The following is a 14540-nucleotide window of genomic DNA, read 5'->3' as shown; positions in this document are numbered from 1 at the left end:
TAGAAGAAAGGGGAGGATTTTTAAGAAGTGAAGAAGCTTTGAAGTGCACTTCGGATATAAATGCCCTAGGAAAACAAATGTTGCCTTTCAACAGTGTCCCCTGCTACAGTACTTGCAATTTTTATCAATGTATTTATTGTTGCAGTTCTTACTAATCTGCGGGTTTAATTGTCCAGAGCTGCAGTTGCCACATGATGTAGCAATTCACTTCTAAACAAAAGAAATGTTACTTAATATGCACCTCTGTCTACTAACTCTATTTATGTGTCTATTGGTCAGTGGAGATCAGACCAATAAATGGACAGTGAGAAAGTAAAGATGGGGAAGTAAATGTTTCATTAGATGCTGCTCACCAATTCAAGTCGCTGTTTCCTTAATTGTTTAAACTTGTATTACTCACTGACATTATCAAGACAGGAGGAATTCAGTCCTATGTGTGAAGTTGATTTTCCTTCTCCTTTTAAATTTCAGAGTGCATCCTACTTCCTGATATAGTTTTGACACCAGAACGTTGAAAGCGAATTTGTAATAATAACATCCTAGCAGTTCCATTTGTTCATTTGGTGTTAATTAAGCTAGATTGTTATCTCAGAGTGTTATCTTTCTTAATTGCTTTGTAATATCATGCTGTTTTTAACTTGATTTCTTTCTCTTTTTTCACACAGAGACTGGCTGTGACATTTTTTGGGAGATGAACGCAGACACTCAGATCTGTTACCAATTCAATCTTCTTTCTGTTCTCTCTTGGAATGAGGCACGTGTTGCATGTCAGGGACAAGGAGCGGATTTGCTAAGCATCACAGATATGGCTGAACAGAAGTATATTAGTGGTCCACGTGGTAGGTTTGCAACCTTGTTTGTGAGTGAAACCTTTCATTTGAATCTGTCAGCGGCTAGAATAGGAGAGCTGTCCATTTCAGATTTCATCCTAGATGCTCTAGCCCCATTTGTGCAAAATTCATTGGTCCAGTTCACGTGTAATGTGAAGCCATAGTTTAACACTATGTGAAAGAGCAGCAACAAACCTTGGGCTCACATACTCCTTCCCGTCTCTTCCATGTTCAGCCATTGCACAACCCTTCCTCTTCCTGTTTTCATGTAACTGGAGTTTCTGTTATGTCTTAACGGAGAATTCTGATTAATTTAACATGGTTTATTGAATCAAGCCAGCGTCATAAATCACAACTTGATCCTGTTTTGTTTCAACAGTGCATAGTTTAAAGTAGCCACAGTTTATCCTTTTCAGCCATAAAGAAAAACCACAATTAGCTTGTGACAGAAAACAGATGCTTTCAATCTCCTGTTAGGGGATGAAGGAGTACACAAGCTTGAAGATCACTGTTGTTCATTTACATAGCACTAAACTATGGTTTAGCATTATGTGTGCAACGTGTCATTGTGATCCTGAATGACAGGTGATTCACAAAGAGGCATAGCTGTGCTTCTCAAACTTTTTCAACCCTCCTACCGCCTCCCCAAACACCCTAAACTGCACCTACCTTCCAGATTCCCCTTTCCTACAACCTTGTTCAGCAGGTAAACTCACGGGGAACTTTGTCCTCATCCATGTGGGTGGCTATCATAGGACATAGGGATCATCTTGCTCCTTGTCTACTGCGTTGGATGTGTCCTGGTCTTCCTATATGTTGGGGGCATGGTAATAGGAATGAGCCCGTGCACTTGGCGGAAGACATTCATTAGTGTGCAAGAGGATCTATAGTTTGTGATGAAATAATATTAAAAGTTTCAATATGACTGCTCCTACTTCCCCTTCCACTGTTAATCTCTCCACCCTCACCCTGCACACTCTTTTCCTTTCCTTGGTTGGGAGAGGCTAAGGGGGAAAGGCTGACAGCAGCTAAACTTGCTAATACCAAGAGAGAGGTTAGCAGTACCTGTTCAGCTGGAGTGGTGAGAGGAAGAAGGGACTACACTTGTCCCACGTAGGCAAGGAGGCAGTGCCATATTATCAAAAAGGCAGAGCAGGCATGGGCCTATTTAGGAGCCCCAGGACAATGAATCGAAATAATATTGATTTGATCTTAAAGAAAATGGCAAAAACATAATAGGAGATAATTTGCGGGGGGGGGGGGGGCTAGAGATTTCAACTTCAAGCAGGCACTGCAAGGAGGCTTTCCACCCAAGTGTTTGAAATCAGGGGGCTCATCCCTGTTACACTGCTTGGCATCTTGGGGGGTACCTGGGCATGTCCAGTGGAGTTGAAAGTGATTCTTGTTTCCTCTGGCAGTAATGAATGCAGAATGCTGTTACTTGTACCTCCTGCTGATGTCTCATTCCCCCTAGTGGAAGGTGGAGAAAGTAACCGACCAGCTTGGAGATGCAATTCCTGTATAAATTGGGCAATACTGAACTGGTACCTGAATGTCATCGGGACGCGGGTGGCGCTGTGGGCTAAAGCCTCAACGCCTAGGGCTTGCCAATCGAAAGGTCGGCGGTTCGAATCCCCGCGGCGGGGTGCGCTCCCGCTGTTCGGTCCCAGCGCCTGCCCACCTAGCAGTTCGAAAGCACCTCCGGGTGCAAGTAGATAAATAGGTACCGCTTACCAGCGGGAAGGTAAACGGTGTTCCGTGTGCGGCTCTGGCTCGCCAGAGCAGCGATGTCACGCTGGCCACGTGACCCGGAAGTGTCCCCGGACAGCGCTGGCCCCCGGCCAATAAATGTGAGATGGGCGCACAAACCCCACAGTCTGTCAAGACTGGCCCGTTCGGGCAGGGGTACCTTTACCTTTACCTTACCTGAATGTCAAGCTAGATCTCTTGTTACACTGCAGAACAGGTGGGCACAAAGGAAGTTCTACTGTGGACAGGTTTAAATCAACTGGATGGAGCCGCTGGCTGGCAATGGTCAGATGGAGCACCCTTGGCATTTGTGAACTGGCGATCAGGTACGCAGATCCTCATCCTTGGCTCTATTATAACACCAGGATTCTATGGCTATTGCTATTGAAATCAAAATACGAGCTGGCAATAGTATGTTCCAATATAAACATTAGAAAGACCAGGTTCTGAGTTTAATGGAGCCAGTGTGGTGTAGTGGTTAAGAGTGGTAGTCACGTAATCTGGGTAACCGGGTTCACGTCTCCGCTCCTCCACATGCAGCTGCTGGGTGACCTTGGGCCAGTCACACTTCTGTGAAGTCTCTCAGCCCCACTCACCTCACAGAGTGTTTGTTGTGGGGGAGGAAGGGAAAGGAGATTGTTAGCCGCTTTGAGACTCCTGAAGGGGAGTGAAAGGTGGGATATCAAATCCAAACTCCTCCTCCTCCTCTTCTTCTTCTTCTTCTTCTTCTTCTTCTTCTTCTTCTGATTACTGGTAGATGCGAGAAGTTAATACAGATGCAATAAATTACTATCCAACAACTCAAAGCTTAATGTGTTTGCTAGATTTCCTTGAAGTGCACAGACAAATTTCATGCTGAAATATTTGTCATTTTATATACCATAACAGAATGGCAAGCACATAACATTTTTAACTGTAACTGTTTGAGAATGCTTAAATTCTATCCATCTATTCACCCATCTATCCAGTAGTTTGGCAATGGACAAACTACAGGATAGATGGATGAATCGATGGATTGAATTTATATCCTGTCCTTTCTCTCGAAGGAGCCCAGAGTGGCAAACACATCCACATTTTTTTAAAAAAGCTTTTTAAAACAGTTACAGTTAAAAATGTTATTTAATCCACTGACCTCAGAGTTGCCAAGAATAGAATTTTTCAGCCACCAAACTAAAAAGAGCCAGTGTCAGACTAGGACCTGGGAGAGACCAGGGTTCAAATCTACACTTGGCCATGAAGCCTCGCAGGGTTGTTGTGGGGATTAAATAAGATGGAGAAGAACCACCTTGAGCTTCTTGGAGGAAAACAGTTGGATGTAAATTCCTATTTTAAAAAAAATAAAACAATACAATTAAAAATAAAATATGGGATAAAGCAAGTGGCGCACTTCAGGACAGCATTTGGATGGAAGGCTAAACTTGCCTGATAGCTTCTAAACGAAAGCCATTGAGAATCATGCCTGCCCAGATGTGGTTCTGTTCCTTGGTCACCATTCTGGACTTGGAGAATCTTGCTGATTGGGGCAGAATGTCAGGCTTTTAGATACAGAGATATATATATAAAATACCCCCTGCATATTGTATTGTACTGTACACATGGTGCTAAAATAATATTCTGTTTGCAGATCCTTCTGACAGCTCTCTTGGGCAACATCACTGCAAAGTGTTTAACTCAAAAATACAGCAGGACTGGCAGAGTTACCCATGTGAATCTGGATTACCATATGTATGCAAAAAATATTTAAATGCTACTGAACACGAAGCATTTGGTGAGTCTCTAACCAGCAATGTAATTTGATCTGTGAGGCTTTTTATATCTCTTTCTACTTTTAATAAGGGGGACATATGTACATTCCACATCTTGGGCTTCAGGCAGTTTGAGTGTTTGGGAATTACAAGATGTGCTAAGTATGCCAATTGAATTCAGGAGAAAGGTAGTTTCAAGTATAAATCATTGTTCAGGGTCCCTTTGTTTGTAAATTGGCATATAAGCTTTGAAGGCAATCGAACACTTAACAATCCCACTTTTACCATTCTGAGGGCAAAAAGCGTACCTATTTCATTAGATTTTAAAGAGGAGAAATTAGCTCTTCAGAAGAACATTTTCTGCATGTAGTGGAGAATAGAATCCCATTTATTCATTTTTTATCATTTCATTGTGCAGGAGTGGGAAACCTCCAGTCTGCAGGCCTAAGTTAGTCGACGTCCCCCGGCCTTCTCCTTTCACCTACACCTGATAAAATAATACATAATACAACTGATCAGCAATGTCGGCAAAGGTCCCTGCACTGGGCTTCTCAAGCACCGACAATCAGCTGAGTGGCACTTGGGAAGCACATTGTGCCAATGTTGGGCTTCACAAGTGTTGATGAACCAATTGCTCTTCTGTGCTTTGAAGACTGTTTTGCTCACAGTTTGACTTCGAACTGTACAGGCTGAATCGGGTCACATTGCAACAGCATTGTGATGTCACATGATTGACAGGGGGGCAGTTTTGCCTACCTGTCAGATTTGGTCTGCAGGGGAAGATTTGGCAATAAGGATGCGGCCACTTGGCCAGATGCAGTTCCCCAGCCCTGTCAAGGTGGTGATATAAATTATAGTCCAAGGATCGCCAGGCTTTTTGGACTCGTAGGTACAGTTAGACTTTTGAGAGAGTACTGCAGCCACCACCAGTCACCAAATGGCTGCAGTGGGGAACATGGCAGAACACAAAATTAGAGGGGATATACTCATTGCAGTTTCTCTTTCCTGCCCAGCCCTAATAGAAGCCAACTACAGTGGTACCTCGGGTTACAGACGCTTCAGGTTACAGACTCCTCTAACCTGGAAGTAGTACCACCTCAGGTTAAGAACTTTACCTCAGGATGAGAACAGAAATTGTGCGGCGGCAGCTGGAGGCTCCATTAGCTAAAGTGCGGGTGGCACTGTGGGTTAAACCACAGAGCCTAGGACTTGTCAATCGGAAGGTCGGCGGTTCGAATTCCCGCGACGGGGTGGGCTCCCTTTGTCTGGTCCCTGCTCCTGCCAACCTAGCACTTCGAAAGCACGTCAAAGTGGAGGTAGATAAATAGGTACCGCTCCAGTGGGAAGGTAAACGGCGTTTCCGTGCGCTGCTCTGGTTCGCCAGAAGTGACTTAGTCATGCTGGCCACATGACCCGGAAGCTGTACGCCGGCTCCCTCAGCCACTAAAGCGAGATGAGCGCCGCAACCCCAGAGTCGGTCGCAACTGGACCTAATGGTCAGGGGTCCCTTTACCTTTACCTTACCTCAGGTTAAGAACAGTTTCAGGTTAAGAACAGACCTCCAGAACGAATTAAGTTCTTAACCCGAGGTACCACTCTATGTCTTATTGGTGCAGATTCCAGAGAAAATTGCTTTTGTATGCAAACAAGCAATCAGATTTTTTTTCTCCCTTTCTGAAAGAATTTGTGAGCCTTTACAATGGTTTAAGCTTTCTAAAACTAACAAAGCTTTCCCTGGAGTTTTAATGGAGCCCAAAACATGGAAGCATGCATAGTTTTAGAATAGATGTTAATTTCAGCCGTAACATTTTCTTTATTCTGTTAGGGCAGAGGTGGGCAACCTGTGGCCCTCCAAATGTGGCTGAATTAGAACTCACATCACCCCTGACCACTGGACATTTTGACATTTTGGCTGGGGCTGGCGGGAGTTGGAGTCAGCAGCATTTGGAGGTCCAAACGTCCCCCACCCTTCTGTTAGGGTCTTGCTCCAGAATATAGACAAATACAGCTGAGACTTGAATGTTGTTAGTTAATGAACACTAGTTACACAAAGTACTCAGAAGTATGCCCTATTACAGTGGTACCTCGGGTTAAGTACTTAATTTGTTCCGGAGGTCCGTTCTTAACCTGAAACTGTTCTTAACCTGAAGCACCACTTTAGCTAATGGGGCCTCCTGCTGCTGCCACGCCACCGGAGCACAATTTCTGTTCTCATCCTGAAGCAAAGTTCTTAACCTGAAGCACTATTTCTGGGTTAGTGGAGTCTGTAACCTGAAGCGTATGTAACCTGAAGTGTATGTAACCCGAGGTACCACTGTACATTCAGTGAAAGGTATCAGTATAGGTAAATCAGTCTGCTTCTGTTCTGTTTGACCCCTAAGTCTACATTAACCTGAAGTTTTTAAAAAATCTGTATGAAAATCCAATTTATTTATTTTTTAACTCATGAATTTTTAAATCAGTTTGATACTTTTACTGAGTGAGAACTGCATTGGAATGTTCAGGAAGCTCAAAGGTTGATGGGTAACTGTGGTGGCAGTCTTTATCTATTTATGTATTCATAAAATTTAGATGCCACTTGACTAAAAGAACCTCAAAGTGGTTTGCAAAAAAAGTCTTTACTATGTCTACTTGGAAATAAATGGAGTTAGGATTGTAGCGTATGTTCCAATCTGCGTATTTGGCTGGAAGGTGTGGTTTAGGTCAGATTATGTCAGAATTCACAAAGACTGAACTTCTCGAACATTCTTAGGGCAATTTTATTTTCTTACTTTGTGGGGGGGGTGCTTATGCATGCATAAACATATTCATATAACACATTTTTGCACTGTAGCTAGTTCTTGGTAGGCAAATGTGTTCTCTTTTCTTAAAAAAAATACTGAAAAGAGCTATTATATATGTGCATGTATATTGCATAAATAGATTTATGAGGACTAGGAAAGAATTCATTTGGTTAACATAGCTTTGTTTCTGTACATTTTAATTGAAAAGATTCGTGGAAATTTTATCCTACCGACTGTGACTATAATTGGTATCCATATAATCGTTACTGCTATAAACTTTATAAAGAAGGAAAAAACTGGAATGAAGCTTTGCTTTCCTGCCAGGATGATAATAGCACACTCATTAGCATAACCTCTTTGGCTGATACAGAGATGCTCATTAATCTTCTTGAATATGGTGAGTTCTCATAGTTAATGTGCACTAAACATTGGTTTAAGGTACAGACAATTTTCCTTTTAAAGGCAGCCACACTGAATTCCTTTCTGTCAAGTGTGACAATCCAACCCAAAGTCGATAGAAAAAACCCATTGGAGGCCAGTGTCAGAAGTTGGCATCATCAGGAAGTTGCTAAAGGCTTGGGGCCCCAAGAGGGCGTACCTACACTTACCCCTAACCTGCAGCTCAGGAGCAATAGCAGTGTAAGGAAGAATAGCAGCGTAAAATGTTCAAATATGATAAACTGGCTGGTCTGACGAACAGGATAAGAGAAAACGGAGATAAGGAATATAAGGAAGAATGGACAATGTTTATTGAATATTTTAATGACCAGTATAGACGAATACATAGCTTAGCAGGTCTTCCAACAGAGTTGAAATAGATAGGGTATTTAATAGATAACAAATTGGATGGTTAAAATGATGTGGATTACGTGGAGTAGTAGAAAAGCAAAGGAACCAGGAAAAGTGTGAGAGGGAAATCATATGGATATACAGCATATGTATGCATGCTGTATTTGGTATGAAGTTGTTAGTGGCACAGGGGAAGGGGAGGAGGGTTAAATATGCTCTCTGTTTGCATGTTTTTGAAAATGCAAATAAAAATTGAAAAGAAGAAGCAGAGAGACAAAGAGAAAGGGAAGGGACATTTATTTTTATTTGTGCTCTCTCTAGATATATTTAAAAATATTATATCAATAAATTGCATAATATAATCCATTTAAATTACGGTACATTCACAAAACAAGCACAAAATAAATCACAGATCAATACATCAACAAAACTGAAATACCCCTCAGGGAAATCCTGGTATATATGCGCAGAGGGAGGTGTGTGATTGGCATATGTATGTGATTTGGTCCCGCCTCCTTTTGCCTCTGCCCACACCCACTGCTAGCAGGTGAGCCTTGGAAGGTTACTCAGGTGTGAATGTGGCCCTCAGGCTGGGAAGTTTTCCTGCCCTTGTTCCAGGCTGATGTGCTTAGTTCAAAGCAGCAGGAGGAGTTGTCACTGAAAATGTACAAGACCCACATGGCTGCCCATGTCAAAAGTGCTCCTCATCTATTTAAAGCTTCTGTATGCAGAAATGATTACAGCCCCTGATGTTTGTTTCCTTATTTAAGTATCGCATTTGCATCCTGCCCTTAATGCAGTTTCCAGTGCCTTTGAACACCAGTTGTTGGGGAGCAATAATGGCAGAATGGCATTTCCCTCATATTCCCAAAGGCCATCCCCATTGACCTCTGTGGCAAACAGGATGCTACGCTAGATTGGCCTGATCAGCGATTTCTGCCTAGACACTGTTTCCAGCTGCCATATTCCAGCTATGTCTGGGAAATTCTGGACGTACAGCATCCCTCGAAACAGTAGTTCACCTGCATGTTAGGACAGGCCATCAAATTAGGGGCCTGTCTAGGTTGCAAAAGAGTAGTCTGACTAAAATATGGAGACAACTTTGTGTGTGTGTTTTTATTGTGCTGTCGAAAATGACCTGGTATGTCCAAATCATCTTAAAATGCACTTAATTGTATACTACAGAAAATGTGACAGAAACTTGGCTTGGACTGAGCAGTCATAAGACCCCAGTTGAGTTTGAATGGTCTGATGGATCTCCGGTAACCTTCACTTACTGGCACAAACAAGAGCCAAATGTCCACCAGGGGGGAAATCAACTTTGTGTTTCAGCTGAGCAACATGTATGTTTTATTTATTTTCTCTTTTTATATAAAAATAATAATATTTTGTAAATGTTTCTGTCCTAGAAGTAGTGGTTTTTGTTTGTGTGTGTTTTGTTTTGCTGCATTATGTGTGCAATGCCTCAGAAGTAGAATATTCTGAGAGCTCTATTTGCTTGATGATTCTCAAGTAATATAATGATTGCTCTCATGCACACAGCAAATCATAATGGAACAATATTCGTCCACAATTACCTTGTCTATCCAGTCCAAATGTGTGTTACTAAGGCACAGCTCTCCTCTCCTTAGGCTGTTTGATAAACCTTCCCCTGTAGGCCCACTGGTTTTTCAGTTCCATTCTTTCCCCCTCCTGCACTATCTCAGGGCTTCCTTTTTTTCAGAATCATTATTCCTATTTCACGTTTCCTGTCCTTTAGGTTTCTACTTTCCTCTCCTAGTCTCATAACTTTCCACTTGGCCACTCAGTTTTTCCCTATCCTCAGGCTATAGATGAGATGTCCTCTGAGATAAACTTTTTGCAAAAACACAATTCTTCACTGTTTGGCTTTGACCCGTTACAATATCGGGAAATACTCTGACACTTCAGAATAGCTCATCAAGCTCTTGAGACAATTCCAGAGGCAAATAGGTAGAATAAACAAGCAGTGGAAGCTAAAATACGAATGCGTTGACATGAATTTATCGTATTTTATTTAATAAATTTATTATTAATATGTGTGTGCGTACACACACACACACACACACACAGATTAAGGTCACATCTAACAAACATTTGCTTAGTCAAGTAGAGACTACTCATGCACTTAACAGTATGGAACTATGGGGGATCTAAAAATGCTAGCAGAATACACAACTTCTACTTGTAATCAAAGTATTTTAATATTCTAAAAAAACAAAACCCACCACCACCAGTTTTCCTTCCCATGTTATGAATAAGCCCATTGAGCTAATACTCCCCCTGAAATAATGACATATTAAGTTTCATTAATTCTTCCTGTTTGTTTTTAACTAGGAGGGACGCTGGAAAGTTAAAAGTTGTAAAGACATATATTTTTATATTTGTAAAAGAGCAGGAACTGTTGGAAATCTCATTTCAGAGGAAGAATCAGGCTGCCCAGAAGTAAGTCTAAACCAAACAATTATGCCTCATTTAAAATAGTAAACATTGGAAGTGTTTGAATATATCTGGATAGGAATTCAAGCATATTTAGAATTTCACACCTTTTCCCAATTTGCAGTCTAATCTTATGTATGTTTGTTCAGAAATAAATCCTACTGAGACCAATGGGATTTACTTTCAGGTAAATATGCATAGCACTGCTTCATTAACAAAATTCCAGTTTCCAAAATAAGTTGTGTTGCTATAGATCATGGGTGGGCAGCCTCTGGTTTGCCTCCCCATTTGGCCAAGCCATAGCCACCTGCCCTAAATTGTCATATATGACATCATCCTATATGACGTCAGGTGGTAGGGCAGGTAAACTCATGTCTGAGTCAAAAACAGGTTTGCAGGCACCACTGATCACCTGATTGGCAGGCTTTGCCATGCACTTTGAAGCAGAATCTCTGTAAGCATGTTGGAGCGCTTATGGATTGAGGTCATGAAGTTTTCCTTTTGTGGGTCACTTGCTCTGTCAGCGATTTTGAATGCAGTTCTTCTAACTTTCTACATCAAAAGGCACAGCACTTTGGTCGACCATCTGTACAAACAACAACTGCTCTATGATGTTTCATCTTGCCTGTGGCTTTTATACTGTTTCTAGAGGAATGACAGGATTGAAAACAACTGTTTCTTTAACATAGGTTGTGTTAACCTTCTATCCATACATGGGCACTAGGATTAAATTTCCTCTTTCGAAAATTATTAATTTATATCATTTGCTTTCTCTACTTTGGGGTGTGTATGTGAAAGTTGTCTATAAATATATCAGTGTTGTTATTCAGTGACCATTTAATATATTGAAATATTGAAATTAAAGACAACTGAGGCTCTTAGAAGTACCCAGTGAAACACAGGTAGCCTTCATAGTGGTATAAATAGTTGATTTCTCACCTTCGTGTTTATATATATGCTGATATGCCCTCTGCCTAGTCTTTGAATATAAAGTTAATGTAAAGGGTCACGTATATTTTTGAATGGGGTGATAAAGTTTAACATTCTGGAAGTCAGCTGCTAACTTTGTGAGACCGTTTGGAGCAGCACCCCATTCATTTTCCTGCTTGTGGGTGGTCTGCCATGCACACATGTCTGCCAGCATGCACGTGCTTTCTAATTTGCTGCAATATTTGGACAGCTCTGTGTGCATAATGAGGATGTGGGCCTTTCCCTGACACTTCATTGAATGGGAGAAGCCCATTGGCATGAACTCCTATTTGAGCACCAGAACTCTTGCATTCACAAGCAGCCTTTGGGCTGAATGTCTTATTGAAAACTCTGCCTCCATTTGTCATTCATAATACTGAATGTCGCCACTCCAATCTGAAACTACTTCTTCAATTCTAATGTCAATGCACAGCTAGCCAGGAATTTAGTTGACAGAGGATCCAGATGCAGATCCATTTTGTTTTCATTTGTGACTATGAGATACATGTCAGTATCTCTAAGTTCGTAACCCATCGGTGCCGTCATTTGTTCTTGGCTTCAGGCATATGTGCTTGGAAGACTATCCTGCTTATTTGCTTTGATTTGATTGGGTTTTTTAAAAATCATTTTGATATTTCTGACAAATTGATGATTCTATATCTTTCTTAGACACAGCAGCAAAGTGCTCATTGCTCAGTTGGCCATATGCCATGTGATTTTATTACTAATTCAACAAACTGTTCCCCCCTTCTCCTAATCTATAAACTGCTAACAGAGGGCAAATGTTTTGTTACTGAGGTCAAATTCCTTAAGCTAGCTGTCTAAACACTAAAGCAGTGATTATCTAGGCACTTTCCCTAAGCCAGCTTTTGGAATGGCATCATGGAGCTGTCAGATGCTTGACAAGGAAGAAAGGAAGAAATGTTGCTTTTTGAAGCTGACAACATTTGGGTTAAACTAGGGTCACAATACTTACAATTTGAAATGTCAGAATTTTATGACATTTTAAGTAGCCAATGCTGTAACCAATTAATCCAGTTTGGTCCATTGAATTCCAGGGAAAGGAATTAGTTGATTGAACTGAGCTGATAAACTTATAACTTGGTGATGATTCACACAATTAGTTGTTGTACAACCATCATGTGTCTCTGTTCTGTGACTTGGAATATTCAGAATCGTAAATGGCTCTTAAACAGAGCAGTTTCTTATAAGGTCCACCAGTACTTCACTGGTGGGTAATCGTCAGCTAGCAGGTGTAATTAGGCCCACCAGACCTTGGAGGTTGGTTTACTGGTCTGTTTGGGGCAAACCACACCCAACTTTCCCTGGTCTGACATATATAATGTCAGGCGCAGGAAAGATCAAGCTGTGGCTTGGAACTTCATGCTGCTGCTAAATATAAGAAGAATTGAGAGCACACTCAAATTTGCACTCCAAATTTTTCCTTTGCATTCCTGGCTGGAAGTCAAGCTAGGCTGGAAGAGAAAAATATTCATTTGCAGGTGTGGCTGGAAAGTAACCTGCACCTGCAAATAAAGAATCATAAATTCATGTAATAACAGATACCGGTATATGCTTTTATCTTTTGTGGATCAAATATTTTGTGAAAAATGTAGGACTCACAGGCACAAAGCTTTTAGATGTGGTTTCATGATAATAATATGACTGAGATAAAGGTTCTACATAATCCCCAATACATATGTTGTTGTTGTTAAAATTTATATACCACCCTTCATCCATAGATCTCAGGGCAGTTCACAACATAAAATCACAATATAAAAAACACAAAATATATAATAAAAACAAGAACAAGAAAACCACAAACCAATAAATCCCCTCCCCACACCTTCTCCCACAAACACATTTAAAAGGGGTATAGGATGTTAATCAGCCCAAGCCCTGGTTGACGAGGAACATTTTCGCCTGGCACCTAAAGGTGTATAATGAAGGCTCCAGATGGACCTCCTGGGGAGACCATTCCACAAAGAGGGGAGCCACTGAAGAAAAGGCCCATTCTCATGTTGCCATCGTCCGGAGCTCTCATAAAGGAAGTACACAAAGAAGGGCCTCAGATGATTAACTCAGGGCAGGGTCCGGATAGGTTCCTATGGAGAGAGGTGGTCCTTGAGATATTGCAGTCCTGAGCCATTTAAGGCTGTAGGTCAAAACCAGCACTTTGAATTGGGCCTGGAAACTAATTGGCAGCCAGTGTAGTTGGGCCAGGATTGGTGTAGTATGCTCAAACTATCTTGCCCCGGTGAGCAACCTGGCCGCCAAATTCTGCACCAGCTGAAGTTTCTGAAACTTCTTCAGAGGCAGCCCTACATATAACACAGTGCAGTAATCTAACCTAGAGGTTACCAGCGCAAAGACAACAGTAGATATAGCCCCATACTTAGTTAAAGAAAGATTCTTTCCTTAAGTCAGAAAATATTGATATTATTTGCAAACAAAAATTGGAATGACCCTTGAAGTTCATCTAAAAGAAGTAAGCTGAAATAAATAATTGATAGACAGCTTTGGCTTAACAGAACTTAAATAAAATAGCAGTCCCTTCTTATGTGATTCCTCAGCCAAGTTTAGTTAAACTGCTTTAATATTACTATACCGAACATATTACTGGAAGTAAGCTCCAGTGACTTAACAGAACAGTTCAGTGGCTCCAGACATGTGGACTACCACTTGGGCATTGCTTTATCATTCTCTTTCATAACAGGGAAGCATTCACTGCACTCACTGGGAAGCAATGATTTAGTCCTTTCAACTTCTATAAGAGACTGGGGTCCTGATTCTTAGTATTGAAGAGCCTTCTAGGCAACACATAAACTAACAATTTCCAGCCAGAGTCATTGAAGAAATGGGATACCTAGTTTGAAGTTTGGTAAGAAATGTAAAAGAATAGCATGGATAAAAGCCTTCTAGGACCTCAACCATACAAATAATCAAAGGCAGGTAAGTATTCAAAACATGATTTAATTTAAGGATTGGAGAAGGAGGTTTAGTAACATTAAATTAAGTTAATATGGAACTACTCTTTGATGAGTTAAGGTAAATTTGTGCAATGAATAACAAGAGTTTGAGGGTATTACAATTCACATAAAAAATGACCTTTATCTGCAAGTTTATCTCTAATTAGACAGAGGTACCAGAATTATTGGGAAATTACGGTATAATATTACATTGGCAATTCTAGCTGTTTCAGTTTAAAATACTCAGAG

General features: G+C 41.1%; 1 protein-coding gene across 5 annotated transcripts in view; it reads left to right on the top strand.

Annotated features, from left to right (window-relative positions):
* Window positions 1-14540, top strand: part of PLA2R1 (phospholipase A2 receptor 1) — a 61997-nt gene that overhangs the window by 6516 nt on the left and 40941 nt on the right. For 4 of the 5 annotated variants that reach the window (XM_082197397.1, XM_082197400.1, XM_082197399.1 and 1 more), the window contains 6 exons: window positions 666-839; window positions 2792-2905; window positions 4204-4347; window positions 7316-7504; window positions 9082-9239; window positions 10252-10359. In XM_082197397.1, the coding sequence (XP_082053523.1) occupies window positions 666-839; window positions 2792-2905; window positions 4204-4347; window positions 7316-7504; window positions 9082-9239; window positions 10252-10359 (887 nt within the window). The remainder of the gene's footprint in view (window positions 1-665; window positions 840-2791; window positions 2906-4203; window positions 4348-7315; window positions 7505-9081; window positions 9240-10251; window positions 10360-14540) is intronic. The other variant, XM_082197398.1, reaches the window with a different exon arrangement.

Source organism: Podarcis vaucheri (assembly GCF_965113315.1).
Source record: "Podarcis vaucheri genome assembly, chromosome: 1".
NCBI lineage: Eukaryota > Metazoa > Chordata > Lepidosauria > Squamata > Lacertidae > Podarcis > Podarcis vaucheri.
This window is presented reverse-complemented; position numbering and strand designations above follow the sequence as displayed.